Source organism: Palaemon carinicauda, chromosome 24, assembly GCF_036898095.1.
Source record: "Palaemon carinicauda isolate YSFRI2023 chromosome 24, ASM3689809v2, whole genome shotgun sequence".
Classification (NCBI taxonomy): domain Eukaryota; kingdom Metazoa; phylum Arthropoda; class Malacostraca; order Decapoda; family Palaemonidae; genus Palaemon; species Palaemon carinicauda.
The window spans coordinates 78,739,017-78,757,136 of NC_090748.1; the positions used below are offsets into that span (position 1 = coordinate 78,739,017).

At 42.7% G+C, this 18,120-nt stretch overlaps 1 protein-coding gene across 3 annotated transcripts in view; it reads left to right on the forward strand.

Moving 5' to 3' along the window:
- Positions 1 to 18,120, forward strand: part of Sfxn1-3 (Sideroflexin-1-3) — a 73,161-nt gene that overhangs the window by 50,691 nt on the left and 4,350 nt on the right. For all 3 annotated transcript variants that reach the window (XM_068348219.1, XM_068348218.1, XM_068348220.1), the window contains exon 6: positions 4,530 to 4,615. In XM_068348219.1, coding sequence (XP_068204320.1) covers positions 4,530 to 4,615 — 86 coding nt within the window. The remainder of the gene's footprint in view (positions 1 to 4,529; positions 4,616 to 18,120) is intronic.

Below are 18,120 nucleotides of genomic sequence, written 5' to 3' on the forward strand. Positions count from 1 at the left end.
TATAGATGCCTTCCTCCTAGATTGGTCACACCTAGATCTTTACGCATTCCCACCATTCAAGATTGTCAACAAGGTACTGCAGAAATTCGCCTCTCACGAAGGGACAAGGTTGACGTTAGTTGCTCCCCTCTGGCCCGCGAGAGAATGGTTCACCGAGGTACTTCGATGGCTGGTAGACGTTCCCAGAAGTCTTCCTCTAAGAGTAGACCTTCTACGTCAGCCACACGTAAAGAAGGTACACCAAAGCCTCCACGCTCTTCGTCTGACTGCCTTCAGACTATCGAAAGACTCTCGAGAGCTAGAGGCTTTTCGAAGGAGGCAGCCAGTGCGATTGCTAGAGCGAGGAGAGCGTCTACCATTAGAGTTTACCAATCGAAGTGGGAAGTCTTCCGAGACTGGTGCAAGTCAGTTTCCGTATCCTCGTCCAGTACCTCTGTAGCCCAAATAGCTGATTTTCTCTTATACCTGAGAAAAGTTCGCTCCCTTTCAGCTCCTACGATCAAGGGCTACAGAAGCATGTTGGCCTCTGTCTTCCGGCATAGAGGCTTAGATCTTTCCAACAATAAAGATCTGCAAGACCTCCTTAAGTCTTTTGAGACCTCTAAGGAACGTCGTTTGGCTACACCTGGGTGGAATTTAGACGTGGTCCTAAGATTCCTCATGTCAGACAGGTTTGAGCCTTTACATTCAGCCTCCCTGAAAGATCTCACTCTTAAGACTCTTTTCCTGGTATGCTTGGCCTCGGCTAAAAGAGTCAGTGAGCTTCATGCCTTTAGCAAGAACATCGGGTTTTCGTCAGAAAAAGCTACTTGTTCTCTGCAGCTTGGTTTCCTAGCCAAGAATGAGCTACCTTCTCGTCCTTGGCCTAAATCTTTCGATATTCCTAGCTTATCGGAGATCGTAGGCAATGAACTAGAAAGAGTATTATGCCCTGTTAGAGCTCTTAAGTTCTACTTAACTCGTACTAAACCTTTACGAGGCCAATCTGAAGCGTTATGGTGTTCGGTTAAGAAACCATCCTTGCCTATGTCAAAGAATGCTTTGTCATATTTTATCAGATTGTTAATACGAGAAGCTCATTCACACTTGAGTGAGGAAGACCGATCTTTGCTTAAGGTTAAGACGCACGAGGTTAGAGCTGTAGCAACTTCCGTGGCCTTTAAGCAAAATAGATCTCTGCAAAGTATCATGGACGCAACCTATTGGAGAAGCAAGTCAGTGTTCGCGTCATTTTACTTGAAAGATGTCCAGTCTCTTTACGAGAACTGCTACACACTGGGACCATTCGTAGCAGCGAGTGCAGTAGTGGGTGAGGGCTCAACCACTACAATTCCCTAATTCCATATCCTTTTAATCTGTCTCTTGAAATGTTTTTTAATATTGTTTTTATGGGTTGTCCGGAAGGCTAAGAAGCCTTTCGCATCCTGGTTGATTTGGCGGGTGGTCAAAGTCATTTCTTGAGAGCGCCCAGATTAGGGGTTTGATGAGGTCCTGTTGTATGGGTTGCAGCCCTTGATACTTCAGCTCCTGGGAGTCTGTCAGCATCCTAAGAGGATCGCTGGGCTCCGTAAGGAAGACGTACTTACAAGGCAGAGTAATCGTCTAAGTCGACTTCCTTACCAGGTACCTATTTATTTTGTTTTTGTTATATTGATAACTGTCAAAATGAAAAAACTCTTAGCTTATACAATGTAAACATATTTAACTCTGGTCTCTACCCACCTCCTTGGGTGTGAATCAGCTATTATATATTCACCGGCTAAGTTAAATATTTAAAAATGATATTTTAATTATAAAATAAATTTTTTAATATACTTACCCGGTGAATATATAAATTAAACGACCCTCCCTTCCTCCCCAATAGAGACGCAGTGGGATGAGAAGAAATTGAAGGTTTTGTTTACATCAGAGAGTGGTATCTGGCCGACAGTTGGCGCTGGTGGGCACACCCGCAACCTGCATAGCGATCGCTCGCGAGTTTTTTATGTATGTGTCTGTCGAGCAACAGAGTTGCAGCTATTATATATTCACCGGGTAAGTATATTCAAAAATTTATTTTATAATTAAAATATCATTATTGAATAAAGTCAGATGCACCTGCAGTTAGATTTTTTCCTGATGTCTTTATCATCTAAATCTTTTATGTCTGATTTTCCCAAGATGTAGTTTGATGAAAAATAAGTTCTCCCCTTTACCTTCTGAGTTATGCAATTTATGCTTTATGCCACACCAGGTTTAGGTCTTTATATATTCCCTTTCCCTGATTTCCTGGGTCTTTGATTACTGACATAGGTACAGAATTACACTGACAAGCTAGTCTGTATTCCTTTTCCTCACAATTCCGAACACACAGTTTTCTAGCTCTCTGTCTGTGTTCCAGATGGTTGACACCTCATGCATCACTTCATACCTTCATTTGTAGTGTAATCTTTACAGTGCACTATGGCTATGAGTTTTAACATTCTACAGTTGTACTTTTTGAAACTCCATTTTCTTTGTCAATGCACATATTGATGCAGTATCTAACAGTATGCTCTTTACGTAATCCATCATAGGTTTTTGCTGTCTCTTTACTTATGGTAGATTTTTTATTTACGAGTAGGTTAGATATCTCTTCAATTCATCCAGAATTTTTTACTTCTATTGAGGCTTGCTCAGATTACCAAAACATTGATCTCCAGTTCCATTTCTTCCTTGTTTGTGCTTTTAATACACTTTAGGCATGAAAATCTCTTTATTTTGTAAATTATGAATTTTTCCTCATCTCTTGTGACTCCATATGTTGCATTTCATAAACAGTTTTACATAAGTTCACCCCTACACCTTCACTATAGTAATCATATGGCTACTTTCCTGACAAAAATTTATCCTTTGGAGTCTTTCCAGCTACTTTTAGGTTTTGTATGCATAAATTTTCAATCATCTCTTCTCCTCCACATGTTAAAATATTCTATGACCTTTTCCTCAAATTTTGCCATTAACACTTAAGTCTGTTAGAAATTTAGTTTCTGCATAATTGTGAGCTTCCATTGAAATCTGTTTCTGCTCTTCCTTTTAGCTTTTCGTTCCCATGATTAACGATAAAGGGCTAAAGTATAATATTTGATGGACACTGACACTTATCAAATATTCTTGTGGAACACTTGCTACTTTCCTGACATTATCTTCAGTATTATGGTAAAGGATCGTCACAGAAATGAAACAAGGCAGTTCGATTAGAGGAACTTCCTCCTGCCTAAGTATAAATGTCCTATTAAAGGATGAGAGTTTGTACTCGTCTAGGAACCAATCACAAATTTGTATTTTTCTTCAGTATACAAACCAGTGTCCTTTAACTTATACTTTCTGCTTCAAACTCCCTGTGACTCCTAGGTTAAGCTCAAAGTGGCTACTGATTGGCCTGTCTGGTAACCAACAGTAACTACCACCATCTCTTCAAATATTTTAACACATGAATTCTAGCTTTGCTGAAGTCATATTCCTATGAAAGGATTCAGGTTTATGTAATTAGGAAAACTACAAATAGCTTTAAAAATTTGGGACCAAGAAAACTTTTTTACCTTTTGCCCTTATTATGCTTGAATAAATATACTGTACTATTTAAAAGGTAAAATAAACAAAATATGCTTGAATAAATATACCATTTAAAAGGTAAAATATATAAAAGATTTTTGAAATATAAACATTAAGTGAAATAATTATCTATTCCAGTAGGCTATAAATTCTTTTTCACTTAGCTACCACCCCTTGGGCTTTAATGTTTATGTAACAGATTTTATCATATTTGGTGCACATAAAGTAGTTGGTTTCTTCACCTTAAGGAATTAATTAATAATTTCATATCTCACTAGTCTCGTTATCTTGCCTCTTGCCTAAAGTTTTTAATTCAGTGTGCATTTCTATCTAAAAGTTTAATATCTTAAAACCATTGTCTTGCATTTGGTGTTCACACCTATTTTCCATAGATTGATATTTTTTTCTTTTTAAATAATGTGAATCAGGGTGATTAGGCTATTCAGCCGATTGTGCCTGTAATTATTTTGAAAGAGGAGGAAAAGAATGGCATTTTAATAATCTACTAATAACATTGTACATTTTTTTGTAGTTTTTTGTCCTTAGCCATTGTAGAGTAAACACATTCACTGGAATTAGTAACTTGATTTTTATATACTGTACTATTATTTTAATTTACTAACAAGACCAGATTATTAACCAATATTTTCATTGATTAATTTTTACCTCAAAATATGAAACAGTGGAAACCATCAAAGTTTAGATAATTATTAGAGGCTAATTCTGAAACACTTGTCGAACCTGTGTAAAGAAAATTATCCACACCTTTAAAATTACTCCATTCTTGTAGGATGATTGAAAAATTCTTGTTGCAATTAAAATTTCACTTTTGCCTATATGATAAGGTCACTATATTATTTCACTGGACTTTATTTCATTGTACTTTTGCATGAATTATGAAATATGTAGACTCATGTTATTGTGACAAATATCACTGTAACAACTTAATTTTTCAGTCCATGCCTCCATTGATTGGTCGATTGGTACCATTCACTGCTGTTGCTGCCGCTAACTGTGTAAATATTCCAATGATGAGGATGAGGTAGGTGCATATCTTACATTTATGATTTCATTTTTAATAATTCTCAATTTCTAATGTATTTTATTTTATTCTTCATCTATTATCAAATGTTATGAATTGATTTACCACAAATAATATATATATATATATATTTTTTCAAGTTTTTCTTAATATTTTATGCACTAATATTTTTATAGTAGGCCTACATCAAGGAAAAAGTGTCTTCATTGCCCAAGAGTAAAACCCATAAAAGCAGTCTCATTGTTAGAATATGTAGAAATCTCTGATTGGAAGTATGTGAGGAGCATAGATATGGTAGTTGACAAAAAATAAAAAAAATTCTACAATCCAAAGTTACACCAGTTATTGCCTTGCAAGACCAGTTTAAAGCCTACAGAATTAGGTGTAATTTTAGTGTTTGCGATTCCTAGTTTGTGCCATTTTTTTTTATTTACCATATTATTTATGGCTTGGTCAATACACTATAGAAAATAGGAGGATGAATACATGCGTTCACCTTTTGTTGAACAGAATAGGATAATGTGTTTAATGGTAAACGAAAGAACTAAGAAATGTTGCTTCCATTTTGTCAGGTGTTTTATTATCATTTTTTTTTCTAACCCAAAACTTTAATAGATGTGTGCATTTTTGGTATACTAATTATTTAGCCAATTGGATTTGAGGTCTGTATAACTGAAAAATACAAGTACATACATACATACATATACCAAAGGCACTTCCCCCAATTTTGGGGGATAGCCGACATCAACAAATGAAACAAACAAAAAAGGGGACCTCTACTCTCTACGTTCCTCCAGCCTAACCATGGACTCAACCGAGTTCAGCTGGTACTGCTAGGGTGCCACAGCCCAACCTCCCACATTATCCACCACAGATGAAGCTTCATAATGCTGAATCCCCTACTGCTGCTACCTCCGCGGTCATCTAAGGCACCGGAGGAAGCAGCAGGGCCTACCGGAACTGCGTCACAATCGCTCGCCATTCATTCCTATTTCTAGCACGCTCTCTTGCCTCTCTCACATCTATTCTCCTATCACCCAGAGCTTTCTTCACACCATCCATCCACCCAAACCTTGGCCTTCCTCTTGTACTTCTCCCATCAACTCTTGCATTCATCACCTTCTTTAGCAGACAGCCATTTTCCATTCTCTCAACATGGCCAAACCACCTCAACACATTCATATCCACTCTAGCCGCTAACTCATTTCTTACACCCGTTCTCTCCCTCACCACTTCGTTCCTAACCCTATCTACTCGAGATACACCAGCCATACTCCTTAGACACTTCATCTCAAACACATTCAATTTCTGTCTCTCCATCACTTTCGTTCCCCACAACTCCGATCCATACATCACAGTTGGTACAATCACTTTCTCATATAGAACTCTCTTTACATTCATGCCCAAAATTTTTTATTTTTGAGTTAGAAATAACAATGAATATTTGAGAGACCGCAAAGGAAGTAGTTGTCTTGGAAATTCGACTTTGCTATTGATAATCAGTGATGCATATGTTCAAAACTTGAGATAGGTTAGTGATGGGTACTTAGGGCTCGTGATTGTGCATGCGCTGTACAAGCGCTGACATTTGGTGTATCAAAAAAACTTTAATACCCATGGATCTTCCAAGACTTGTGTATGGTGGTGTTTATGCTATATGAGTGATGAGGCTATGAGGAAACTGTTGTATTTTAGAAGCGCAGATACTTAGTAGTAGGGAATGACTTTATTCTTTACGTATGGATAATGAATGCATAACTGGTAGCTGTCTTTGAGGCTTTTACAGGTGAAGTTTTGAATTGCCTTTTGTATGGTATCAAGTAGGTTACTATTAATTCTTTCTACTGGGAAAATCGTTAAGTTTCTATTCAGTACAGTCTTTATCAGTCATTAAAAGGCATTGAAGGCATTTTCCTTTACATTTTCTTTTTCTATAATAGTCCTTCCATTTCACAGGACTTTTATCATAGCTTCCTTTATGTGATTGAGCACTTTGATATTTGTATGTCTAAAAATCAAATTATTTCTATGAGTCTTACTTTTGAAATCATAAGTTAATAATTTAGAAGTAAGAACTTTATTGCCTTAGAATAAATAAGAAATGCTATGGAGAAATTTTATAATACTATCTATTATAAGGGAGGCCCTATCGTCTTCCTTAGAGTGAAAATGCTTTGGCTTCTCAAGCCTTTAAATCCCCTGCCATTGTGTCTCAAACATTTACATTGGCCAGGTCTCCTGGCACAGATTGCCGACTCATTCACCACCTTATTGGATTTCATGTCCTATGCCCTGGTCAGACCAACAGATGCCTCTCCTTAGGTCTGGACACCAGCGCATGATGAGCATAGTGGCGTTGTGAAAGCATGTTATGCCATACATGAGGATAGACCCTGTTCTATTATTTCATGGATTTCCACTCTCTTTTATCCTTGGCTATATTGTCTGAAGCCACAGCTTTTTCAGTCCTTTTTTACTAATCATTTTATATGTAGGTGCATAAGATTTTTAATTCTATTTATATTTTAAATAGAACCAAGGATAAAGCATGTCACTTTATGATTAGAATATGGATTCTTACACTTTCATCTCCAACTATGGCATTTCAAGTTTGGGTTTCTGTAGCTATTTCTTCAATTTCATGTCTAAATATGGTGGAAGAACAAAGAAATTCTCGTTATTGTGGCGAATCATGTTGATTATTTTGCTTTTGGAATATGGCTTCTCAGGACTTTCCTTCCCTAACAATGGAGTCTAGCCCCTACTTTTTGAGTGAAGATTATATGTAAAAACTTTACACTTCCTTTGGATTAGAATGCTATGGTTTTTTCCCCTCCAGCCATGGCATTCAAAGATTTTAACTTTGAAGTCTTCAAATTACAGCTCAAATATGGCAAATGTAATTTATGATAAGCTCTTAAGCAAAAAAATATTTACAGTATAGGATTTATTTTTTTACCATTATGAAAAAATTAATATCTAGCAAAAAAATGACTTTTAAAAAAAAACAACTTTTATTTGAGGTCTACATCACATCTATATAGGGTATTAATCTCTGGTTTTAATATTAACTATCAAGGGAGGAGATAGTTTTTAAAAACACTAATTTTCAAGATAAATTGCCCTGGCGTCGCAAAACCGAAGGTCAGAGGCAAAAATCCTATGCAGTATGGAGATGTCTTAAGTCACCTTATTGAGTGTTATGAATGTCAAAGTCCTGTCCTTAAAAAATTGCATTAGCTTGCTGTCCCCCCTTAAAATGCAAGGACATCAGAATTATATGCTTTCCTTTGTTATTTCAAACATTACTATTAATGCCGAGTCTAATATTATTACAAGGGATAAATATGGACGTTAGTACCTTCCTATTTAAATTCTACACCTTTTGCAGATTTTGATAGTGCTGGAATTTAGACTGTTCTGAGGTAAGCTTTACTCAAGTCTTTTCCTCTTAATGGTCTTTCTTGTCATGATGAGGAGTTCATGATGGTTTCAATAATCAAAATATATCTTGGCTACCTGAATTGAACCTCATGATGATCATCGGGCTTCTTTCCCTGAAATGTCTTTACTAGGATCATTGTGTGAAGTTGTTTAGAAAACAGAACTTTAGTTACATTACACAAGTAAAATTATATGAAGTATCTGGAAGTTTTGAATCAAATTTGAACTCTTCACTTCATTTCCTTTATCTAAAATCCTATTTGTTCCAACACGATCTTACCACGGACCAATGTCATAGGAGGAACTCCTTAGCTTAGCTCTCCGACTAGAAATTTTCCCCCCCAACAGGCCTATAACCCCCAACCCTTTCTCCACGTGCGCGACCCTGATCTCACTTATTTTCCCAGCATACCCTAAGAAGATGCCTCAGGCGACCTTCCCAGGCCGAGAAACCCCATTTTACTCCTGGTCGTCGACACGTGAGGTCGACTTGCCAACTTCTCTCGCGATCGCTAATTTTTTCCCTTGTGCCTAAGAGTATGTTACTCTCGTTTTTCCCTGTGGTGCTTCGTGTTCACTTACATTCACTAAAGTATGGAATCTGTTAGTGTGCAGCGTTGTTGCCCAGGTGTTATGGGAAGTTGTGTGCAGCTTTCCTTTCCCACTTGGAGGTGGATCATCATGTTTTGTGTACTTCTTGCCTGAGTTGAGTGTGTTCCCGAGCTACAAGAGGGGAGTGTGTGGGCTGGAACAAGGTCCAGTGGGCCAAGATGGCCACAAAGAAGAAGAGGAAACCTAAGAAGGACAGGTTGCCCTTGAGGAATGGTGGTGATTCTCGTCCTTCATTAGCCTATACTTCAGTGCCCAGTGTGTTGGGGACTTCTTTGTCTCCTGAGTTATCCACGGTACCTAAAGAGATCTCGATTGTGTCCGAGATGGGACCTTATGTTTCCCCCTCCGTGGTCGGGAGTCAACCTCCTTCTAAGACGACCGGTTCAACCAGAATCTCGTCCTCTTCCTCACCAGGGACGGCCATAGCGGATGTTGTAGGAGCCTTGACAGACGTAATGTCAAGGTGTGAACAGTTGCTCCATGGCTGCCAATCCGCTGCTCGGCGCGGCCTGCCGGCCTTCTATCCGCCACCTGTGACTGGCTCCTCTGCAGGTAGAGGATCCACCTTCCACCCTTGGGGCAGTGACATTGGCCCCCTTGCAGTGGCTCCCTGGTACCGATCCTACCTCTTGGGCCCAAGAGGCTTATTCGGGCACCCCAAGGACCCTGTTCAGGTCCCCGCAGAGGGATCCGTCTCCCGCGTGGAAAACTACGGACTCCGTTCCCCCAGCCTCTTGTGAGTTCCCACCCTTGGACGTCACCTCTTACCCGCTTCTGGCCACCGAGGACCGAGCGCGTTGAGAGGGGACGTCATTCTTCTAACCCTCTGTCTTACAACTCCGTGTCCCGCCCCAGTGGTGAAGCGAAGCCGAAGGGAGGAAGAGCAGAGCAGAGCCCCTTTGTAAGGGGAACCGGATCTCTGGGGAGATCTTTCACTACCATGGAAGGGGCCACCTAGTGGAACTCCCAATACCGGAGAGTGGGCTTTGGAGGAGGGGTCGACAAACCACCCAGAGGACAAGTTGGTCGAGGAAGTGCCGTCCTTCTGAAGGGTCCCTGGCCTCATTAAAAGGCTCAACGACCTCCTAGATCCCACTACGGCTCAAGCACAGCACCATTCCACCAGTTCAGAACACCAGTTCGGAGCTCCAAGGGAGGCGAGGCCCTACTAGCCCTGCCTATCTTCCAGGACATCGGGCAGTGGTTGCCAAAGATTATCTCCTTTACTTTGGAACCAAGAGGACCGTGGAGGTCCAGTAATTTAGTGAATGCTCTTGCCCTTCTCGGAGGGAAGCACCGGCACAGCGGCTTCTACACTCTGGAGGGACCTGTCAAGGACACCGGGCCTCGGCAAAAAAATACCTGGCATCCCTAGCTCCGGAATCCACGGAGGAGAGACTATTCGGTGAAGCCGTGGGCTTTATGGCACAGAAGGTGACAGCCATGGTAGCAGGCCCAGGGCCCAGTCAGGAGGCCGACCTTCTTTACCACAGAAGCAAGCGCCGTCTGCCTCCCACTGGGGCCCCTCTAGACAGCCCCCATCAGAAGGACAGAAGGCGGCCGCAATCACCCATCGAAACGGAGCCCCAGCCATATAGGGGCACTTAGTGGGCGCTTCTTCAAGAGAAGGTAGGAGACGAGTCCCTACTCCCCTGTATCCTTCTGGGGTAGGGGGATGCCTCTCAGCAAGGTGGAGAAATTGGGTGAAAGAAGGAGCGGACCTGTGGACATACAGGTCTTGAATGACGTTTACCATATCCCTTTCCGAGACTCGCCTCCGCCGTTGATGTCGAATCTGGAGGCCTTTTCCCTGCACCCCTAGGAGGAAACACGGAGGGCCTTGGAAGGGGAAATTCAGGACCTGTTTCGGAATGGGGCCACCCAACCCGTGGCGTGTGAACTATGGGGATTCTTCAGCCGCCTGTTCCTGGTAGAGAAAGCCTCGGGTGGTGGCGCCTGGTCATCGACCTCTCAGTCCTCATCCGGTTCGTCGTCAAAACCGCTTTCAGGATGGAAATGGCCTGGTCGGTTCTGGCAGCCATCAGGAAAAGGGATTTTGTTATTCCTTGGACCTCAAGGATGCCAAATTTCTAATTTTGTCTAATTGTAAAAGTGGTTTGGTCCGACACAGATACAAACCCTTCGCTAATTATAGGGGTATTAACTTTCGGCAATGCTGAAAACTAGCCAAGACAATTTTAGTGAGGGATAACTACCCCCATCTGCTAGTTAGCAGGTGGGGGATGTGGTGGACCGGCTACCCTGCTCACTCACACCCGTCGGCTGAGTAACCACTTTTGCTTTTGGCTCGGTAGAGATAGTTGGCACAGAGTGGTCTTTGAATCCTCTGATAGCCAACAAAGTCCTGTCTTTGTACGGTTCCCCGACTGCGGTTCTGTTCACAATGGCCCTGAATTTCAGGCTCCTGTTATACTACTCCCCAGTTCTAGATCCCCAAGTTCTTTGGCAAGATGCTTTTCAACAACAGTGGATAAACCTGGATGCTTATGCGTTTCCCCCGTTCTGTCTGATGAGAAAAGTCCTCAACCAGGTACGAGCAAGCAACAACTTGCAAGTGACTCTTATAGCTCTGCTATGGCATCATGCAGAATGGTTCTCAGACCTTCTGCAACTCCTCACCGAGATCCCAAGGGAACTCCCTCCACAGCACAACCTCCTCAAACAACCACATGCCAACATCTTCCACAAGGCCTTAGCTTCACTTCAACTTCACGCCTGGAGACTGTCCAGCACCTCCTCACACAGAGGGGATTTTTGCAGCCAATTGCGAAAAAAGAATGGCTGGACACCTCAGAAGATCCACAGAGGTAGTCTACCAGGCAAAGTGGTCGGTTTTCTATGGTTAATGTCGTGAAAGGAGTATCTGTCTCCTCGATGCCTCTGTTCCAATTATAGTGGAGTTCCCTGTATATCTTCAGGAAGAAATGCTTCTCTTGGTCTCTACAGTTAAAGGCTACCGCTCAGCATTGAGTATCGGCTTTAGACTGAAAGGAGTCGATATTTCCTCCTTGTTGGAACTTTCTTTGGTCATACGTAGTTACGAGCTTACTTTTCCCCAGGCAGAGCTTAGACCTCCTTCTTGGAACGTGGTTCAGGTCCTCAGGTCTCTGAAGGGCCCCCTGTATGAACTATTACGCCAGGCTTCCGATCGCCACCTCACGTGGAAGACGGTGTTCCTGCTCGCTCTGGCTTCGGCCAAGAAAGTCAACGAACTTCATGGTCTATCTGCTGATGTCTCCCACTCTAGGAGATGGGGAGAAGTAATCCTCAGTTACATCCCTGAGTTTGTGACTAAGACTCAAAATCCGGGTGTGCTGGAATCCAGGTTCGGCCCATTCCGGTTAGAGAGAGTTCGTTATGTGACCGAAGATCCAGACCAACTGTTATTATGTCCAGTAAGGAGTCCGAGGTGTTATATAAAAAGAGCAGCAGCAGCCCGCCCCCGTGTGCAAGCACTTTTCGTTAGCGCAGGGAAGGTCACGAGGAATACTATTTCCTCTTGGATCAGGAAAGTGTTTGAGAATGCTCTCAGTTCAGATCCTCCTCCGTCCAATCGACCCAGAGCTCATGGCGTCATGGGCATTGCATCATCTCTGGTGTTCAAGAAAACTTCTCTGTGGCACAGGTAATGCAAGCGGGCGTGTGGAAGCGTCAGACGACCTTCACCGCCCACTACCTAAAAGACGTAACCCAAAGGAACATGGAAACCTTTTCCATTGGTCCTGTGGTGGCTGCACAACAAATGATCTAATGCCTCAAGCTCCTCCTTTATGGACAGGTAGCAGAGGGTTTGAGGCCTGAGGTTACCTGGGTTAGTCTATGGTGAATGAGAAAAAATCTCTGGCTCCTTTCTTCTTTTCACCCCCCCTCCCGGGGAAACAGCACTGCAAGAGCACAGCATAGCTGGCCTCATCTCTTTGCAGGTAAGATTCATTTCCCTTGTGCATCCTGAGTTTGAATATACTTTGTTACATCCCCAATACCTCTTGAGGGAGGGTATTGGATAAGTCTTAGAACTCTATGCTTATATTCGAGTTCTTACGTAAAGACAAGCCACTAGTCTCTCTCACACAAGCTTCTGCAAGCCATTATCAGTGCATTACCTTGTAACTACATTGATTTTAGGGAGGGTAGGGTTCCTATTAATTAGATCAAAGATCAATTTGAGAGAACCCCGGGTCATAGCCAAGGCCAGTTGGTAGGACTTCCTCCCTCCTAAGAGTAAGTCACCCCTATGAATAGCGAAGGGTTTGTATCTGGGTCGGAACAAGTAACAAATTTGGAGATAATTTGTATTTTTCCCTAGCATACAAACCTGGAGATTTATGCAAATTGGCCTGCCACCCTGTCCCCCTAGAAGTCTTGCCAGAAAGCAAAAGTGGTTACTCAGACGACAGGTGTGAGTGTGTGGGGCAGCCGGACTATCCCACCCCCACCCGCTAACCAGCGAAAGGGGGTAGTTATCCCTTACTAAAATTATTTTGGCTAGTTTTCAGCATTGCCGAAAGTTAATACCCCTCTAAATAGCTCCAGGTTTGTATGTTAGGAAAAATGCAAATTATCTTCAAATTTATTAAATTGAAGCCCTTCCATTCCTGCTTCCTTTCTTCCTTCTTGCTATCAATCTTTTAACTTTTACTTCTTAGTGTAACTGCAAGGTTGTCCCCAGTTACACTTGGGCATTGAAAGGCATCACAGGCCCCAGCACCATGCTGTATAACCCAAATTCATAAATCCTTTCTTATAAATCCTATCTTATTGGAGACCTTCAAAATTATTGTCCATAAGATTCATTGGTATAACACATAGTTTTCATTACATAAGTTATTTGAAGCTAATATAAAATTTTAAATTTTTTGGAGTGAAGCCCATGAGGGTATAAAGTGAAATGAAAATACTGGTAATGCAGCAAAAATGGAAATTCCTATAACCAGATTAAAGATAATCAATCTCATCTGGGACAATTTAACATTCATAAAACCCTTCATTTTTCAATATTTAACTTAGCCGGTGATTATATAGCTGCAACTCTGTTGCCCGACAGACAACTCTACGGTAAAAACTCGCCAGCGATCGCTACACAGGTTGCGGGTGTGCCCAACAGCGCCATCTGTCGTCCAGATACCCAGTACTCAATGTAAACAAAGACTCAATTTTCTCTCTGTCGAGCTATCGACAAGACGTACTTACTCGCTGTTGCTAAATTGGAGTTTTTCACATCTATTTGGTGAAGTACTATATTCTAGTTTTGAGCTTTCGCTATGCAGGTGTTTTATCTTCATCTTAAATCTTGAACTCGTTTTGGATAGATTTAATTATGGTGACAGAGAGTATGGACTTTCTTTCACTTTTAAATGGCCGACCCTTCCCTTAGACGGAAGTGTGTTTAGGCTTTTAGTAATTATCTTATCACGTTATAGATCTATATATTTTATATCTCTCCGCCTTTATTAGGCCTCTTCGATTAACTTTCCATTTATTATAAACATATAAAGATAAATTTTAATGTTTTGTTTATATGCGACCTTTCCTGATAGTAGGCGGTCCTAACTTGGAACCGAAGTTAATCAACGTTGAGCCCTTTATATCGTAATTAGCTTTTAAAGAGCTAAGGATTTAAAACTTTTTAAATGTAATATTTTATGAAAGAATTTCTTTGATAGTCTTCGTACTGTTTTCAAAGATGAACTAACGTTTAGTTTATTTATGCTACGCAGTTGTTGACTTTCAGGACGTTCAACATGCGCTCTATCGTTACGATAGAGAGAGAGTGTATCACGGTTTCACTTTGCAGGAAGAGTAAATCGATTCTGACGTTTTGTTCATTCTTTCTTAGCTTAAATGTTTTAAATTCTATTTTAAAGGAACTTTTTATTTGAAAAACCTTTCAGTTTTTTCCTTTAGTCAAATAACATGTTTTTTTGACGAAATATAATTGGGCTCTTCTCTTAGGTGCGAAATCAAGAGAGAAAGAGAGAGAGAGATAGAGACGGAGGGAGAGGGAGGAGAGAAAACGTTCCGTTCAAGCGGGTAACGTTGTTCTCGAGTTACTCTCGTCCCTAGTCGCTGTACGGGGAGGAAGGATAAAACGTTTTTAGTTTTTTATTCTCGTCCCCAGGCTATGTGCGGTGAGAGATTGAAAACGTAGTTATATGAACTAGTGTTTAGTCTCTTTCCCAGCCACTGATTTTTTTTTTTATCTTAAAATATGTTATCTGTTTTTTGCTGGTATTAATGAGCTTGCATTATACGACTGATTTCGCAATTACTACCTTTTAATGAAGGGTAGAATTGCGTGTTTCAGGTAGAAATCATTAAAAGTTTCGATTTCAGTGAAATAAGTGCAAAACAGAAAATCGAAGTGATAAAGTGATATGCGCAAAGTGTTACAGTGTTGCGTCCGAGTGTTCGTCTGTTCGTGCCTGTCGTTCACCTAGTCCGGGACCTCTTGCATGCTCCCAAGCCCAGGGGAGAAGTAATGTCAAACGACTTATGGGTTCGAGAGGCCTTGATCAACGAACAGACGTTTTCCCTCTATGGTATCGGGTGTATCTTACCAAGATCTCCCCTACCATAAGACGAGAGAGACGTTGTTTCTCCTCGTCATCCGAAGGCTTTTCGCATAAGAAACCTGTCACAAGGTTTCGAAGCCCTTAAGCGAAAGTCAGTCCTTTCAGGACAGGTCCAGCGTCCTGATTACAACCATTAGGACAGCTCTGACCCTATGCAGTCATCGGATAACTGCTCGCCGCCTAACAAAAGCGTAACACAGACTCCGAGAGTCTTTTTTTTGTTGGCAAAGTGTTGCGGTCACAGACGTTACCCTCGTCTCTTACCACAACCATTTCCGTTGATCCTTAATGGGTTGTATGGCAAGACATGCAGTATATGCTTGCCTCCCTTATGGAAGACTATTCTGCCGATTAGTCCGTTGAGTCTAGCCGTTTATCTCATCGATATCCTGGCTTTCAGCCAACCTAACGTTCCTTTGTGCTTACTGTTGACGTTGGCGTAGCTTAGTCACGTCAGTCAGGTTGTTGAGAACCACACTCGATGCGGTCTCGTGTGGTTTTTTCAGCCGCATTTGGACGTTAGGCCACTTGCTGATGCTCCTGTTGACGTTCAAGACGTTCACTAACAATCGGAGTTGACTTGTTTTGACGTTGTGCGTCAACCTCCGCATTCTAGAGTTGTTTTGACTGCTCAGTCTAGGCAGTCAAAGCAGTCTCGAGTGGACGCTGTGCGTCCTCACGCACCTGTTGTGGTTGACAGTTCAGTTGTTGACAGTTCACAGACTGTCAAGCAGTTACATGACGTTGCGTTCTGGTCCGCTACTAATGCACCAGTGAGTGTGGACTCTGCTTGTAAAGCATTGCCACCACGGTAGGTCTCTCCCTTGCTTGAGACTCAGCTTTTATCGGACAAGGTTCCTGTAGATGAGGAAGTTGCTGTTCCCACTCCTACTGATATTCCCTTGAGGACTCTGTCAGATGGAGAGGAGCCTAAAGCTGCTTAGCCCCCTATGGACTTTAATTAAATCATGATGATTTTTTTTAAGGATCTTTGTCCGGATCTTTTTGTAACTGCTGCTCCTCGTTCGCCTAAACGTCAGAGCTTACACTAGGCCTAGCTACTTCGAAGCCGTTGTTTTTAAGCTAGTGCTCTCTCGCTCTCCTAGAGAGCTTTACGTTGGCTAGGCGACTGGTTTTTCACCAGGAGGAGTTTGGGGGATACAGCCTTTGCTTTCCCTTCTTTTAAACTGGTTTATAGAGCGAGAGTCTGATATGACACGAGAGAAGTTCTCGGCTTGGGAGTTCATGTCTCTGCCCAGATAGACTTCTCAATTCTCGTAGCCTCTCCCTGGCGCCTGGCCAGGAGACGCTCCAAGTTTTTTACAGGTCAACCTCACAGCTGTTTTCGAGCCTTTGAAGTTTTGCTGTACAATTATGTCATGCATAACAAGGCTTTCAGGGATGGTAAGCGGTACCTCCTCAGTCGCTAACCCCGTCTGTTGCCGCACCTGCTCCCGTAGACCCTAAATGGGCTTTGCTGCAAGACATGCAGTCCAAGCTTGCGTCCTTGATAGAGGACTTTAATGCGGAGAAGGTTGCTACCGAACCTTCTGGCCAACAACCTTCCAACCGGTCGGTTGTGCGCCCTGTTGACGCTGAGGTAACCTACTCGCGTCTGCCAGTTGAGGTGGTTCCTCCACCGATGCGACCCAGTGTGGGTTGCCAGCCGCACGTTGACGTTAAGCGACGCTCGGAGGTGGTTGTTGACATTCAGGACGTTCAACAACCAGCAGAGGTGACTTGTTTTGACGCAGTGCGTCAACCTCAGCAACCCGGTAGGGTGTTGACTGCACAACCCAGACGGTCTAGACAGTCTCGGGTTGAAGCTGTGCTTCCTCGCGCACCCATGGTTGTTGACAGTTCACAGACTGTGCAGCAGTTCCATGATGTTGTGTCCGGCTCCGTCACGCATGCACCAGTGCGACCGGACTCAGCGAGCCAGACGTTGCCCACTCCGTTGCCGTTTCCTCATCAGTTTTCGGATGAGGAACCCTCTGATGAGGACGTTGCTGAACAACAAGACGATCAGCCCCCAGAATAGATCAAGCCCTGCTATCCATCCAGAAGATGCTGAAGAAGGAACGCTGCTCAGTCAGGCTGTGGATGAGTCTGGTAGGGACGCTGTCATCCGTGGAACATTTTGTGTCACTAGGAAGACTACACCTCCGTCCTCTTCAATACCATCTAGCTTTTCACTGGAAAAAGGACAAGACGCTAGAAGCGGTCTCGATCCCGGTTTCCGAAAAGATAAAGTCTTGTCTGACTTGGTGGAAGGACAATATCAACCTAAGAGAGGGTCTTCCCCTGGCTGTTCAGACTCCCAACCACGTTCTCTTCTCGGACGCATCGGACGTGGGCTGGGGCGCGACACTAGACGGTCGGGAATGCTCAGGACTGTGGAACTCGAGTCAGAGGAGCATGCATATCAACTGCAAGGAGCTGTTGGCAGTACATCTGGCCTTGAAAAGCTTCAAGTCTCTCCTTCGAGGCAAAGTGGTAGAAGTTAACTCGGACATCACCACGGCCTTGGCGTACATCTCCAAACAAGGAGGTACCCACTCACTGACGTTGTACGAGATCACAGGGACCTGCTCATCTGGTCAAAAGGTCAAGACATCTCCCTAGTAACGAGGTTCATCCAAGGCGACTTGAACGTCATAGCAGATTGTCTCAGTCGGAAAGGGCAAGTAATTCCAACCAAATGGACCCTCCACAATGATGTGTGCAAGAGACTTTGGGCCACTTGGGGTAAAACCATCCATAGATCTCTTTGCAACCTCGCTGACCAAGAGGCTTCCAATCTATTGCTCTCCAGTCCCGGACCCAGCAGCAATACATATAGATGCTTTCCTCCTA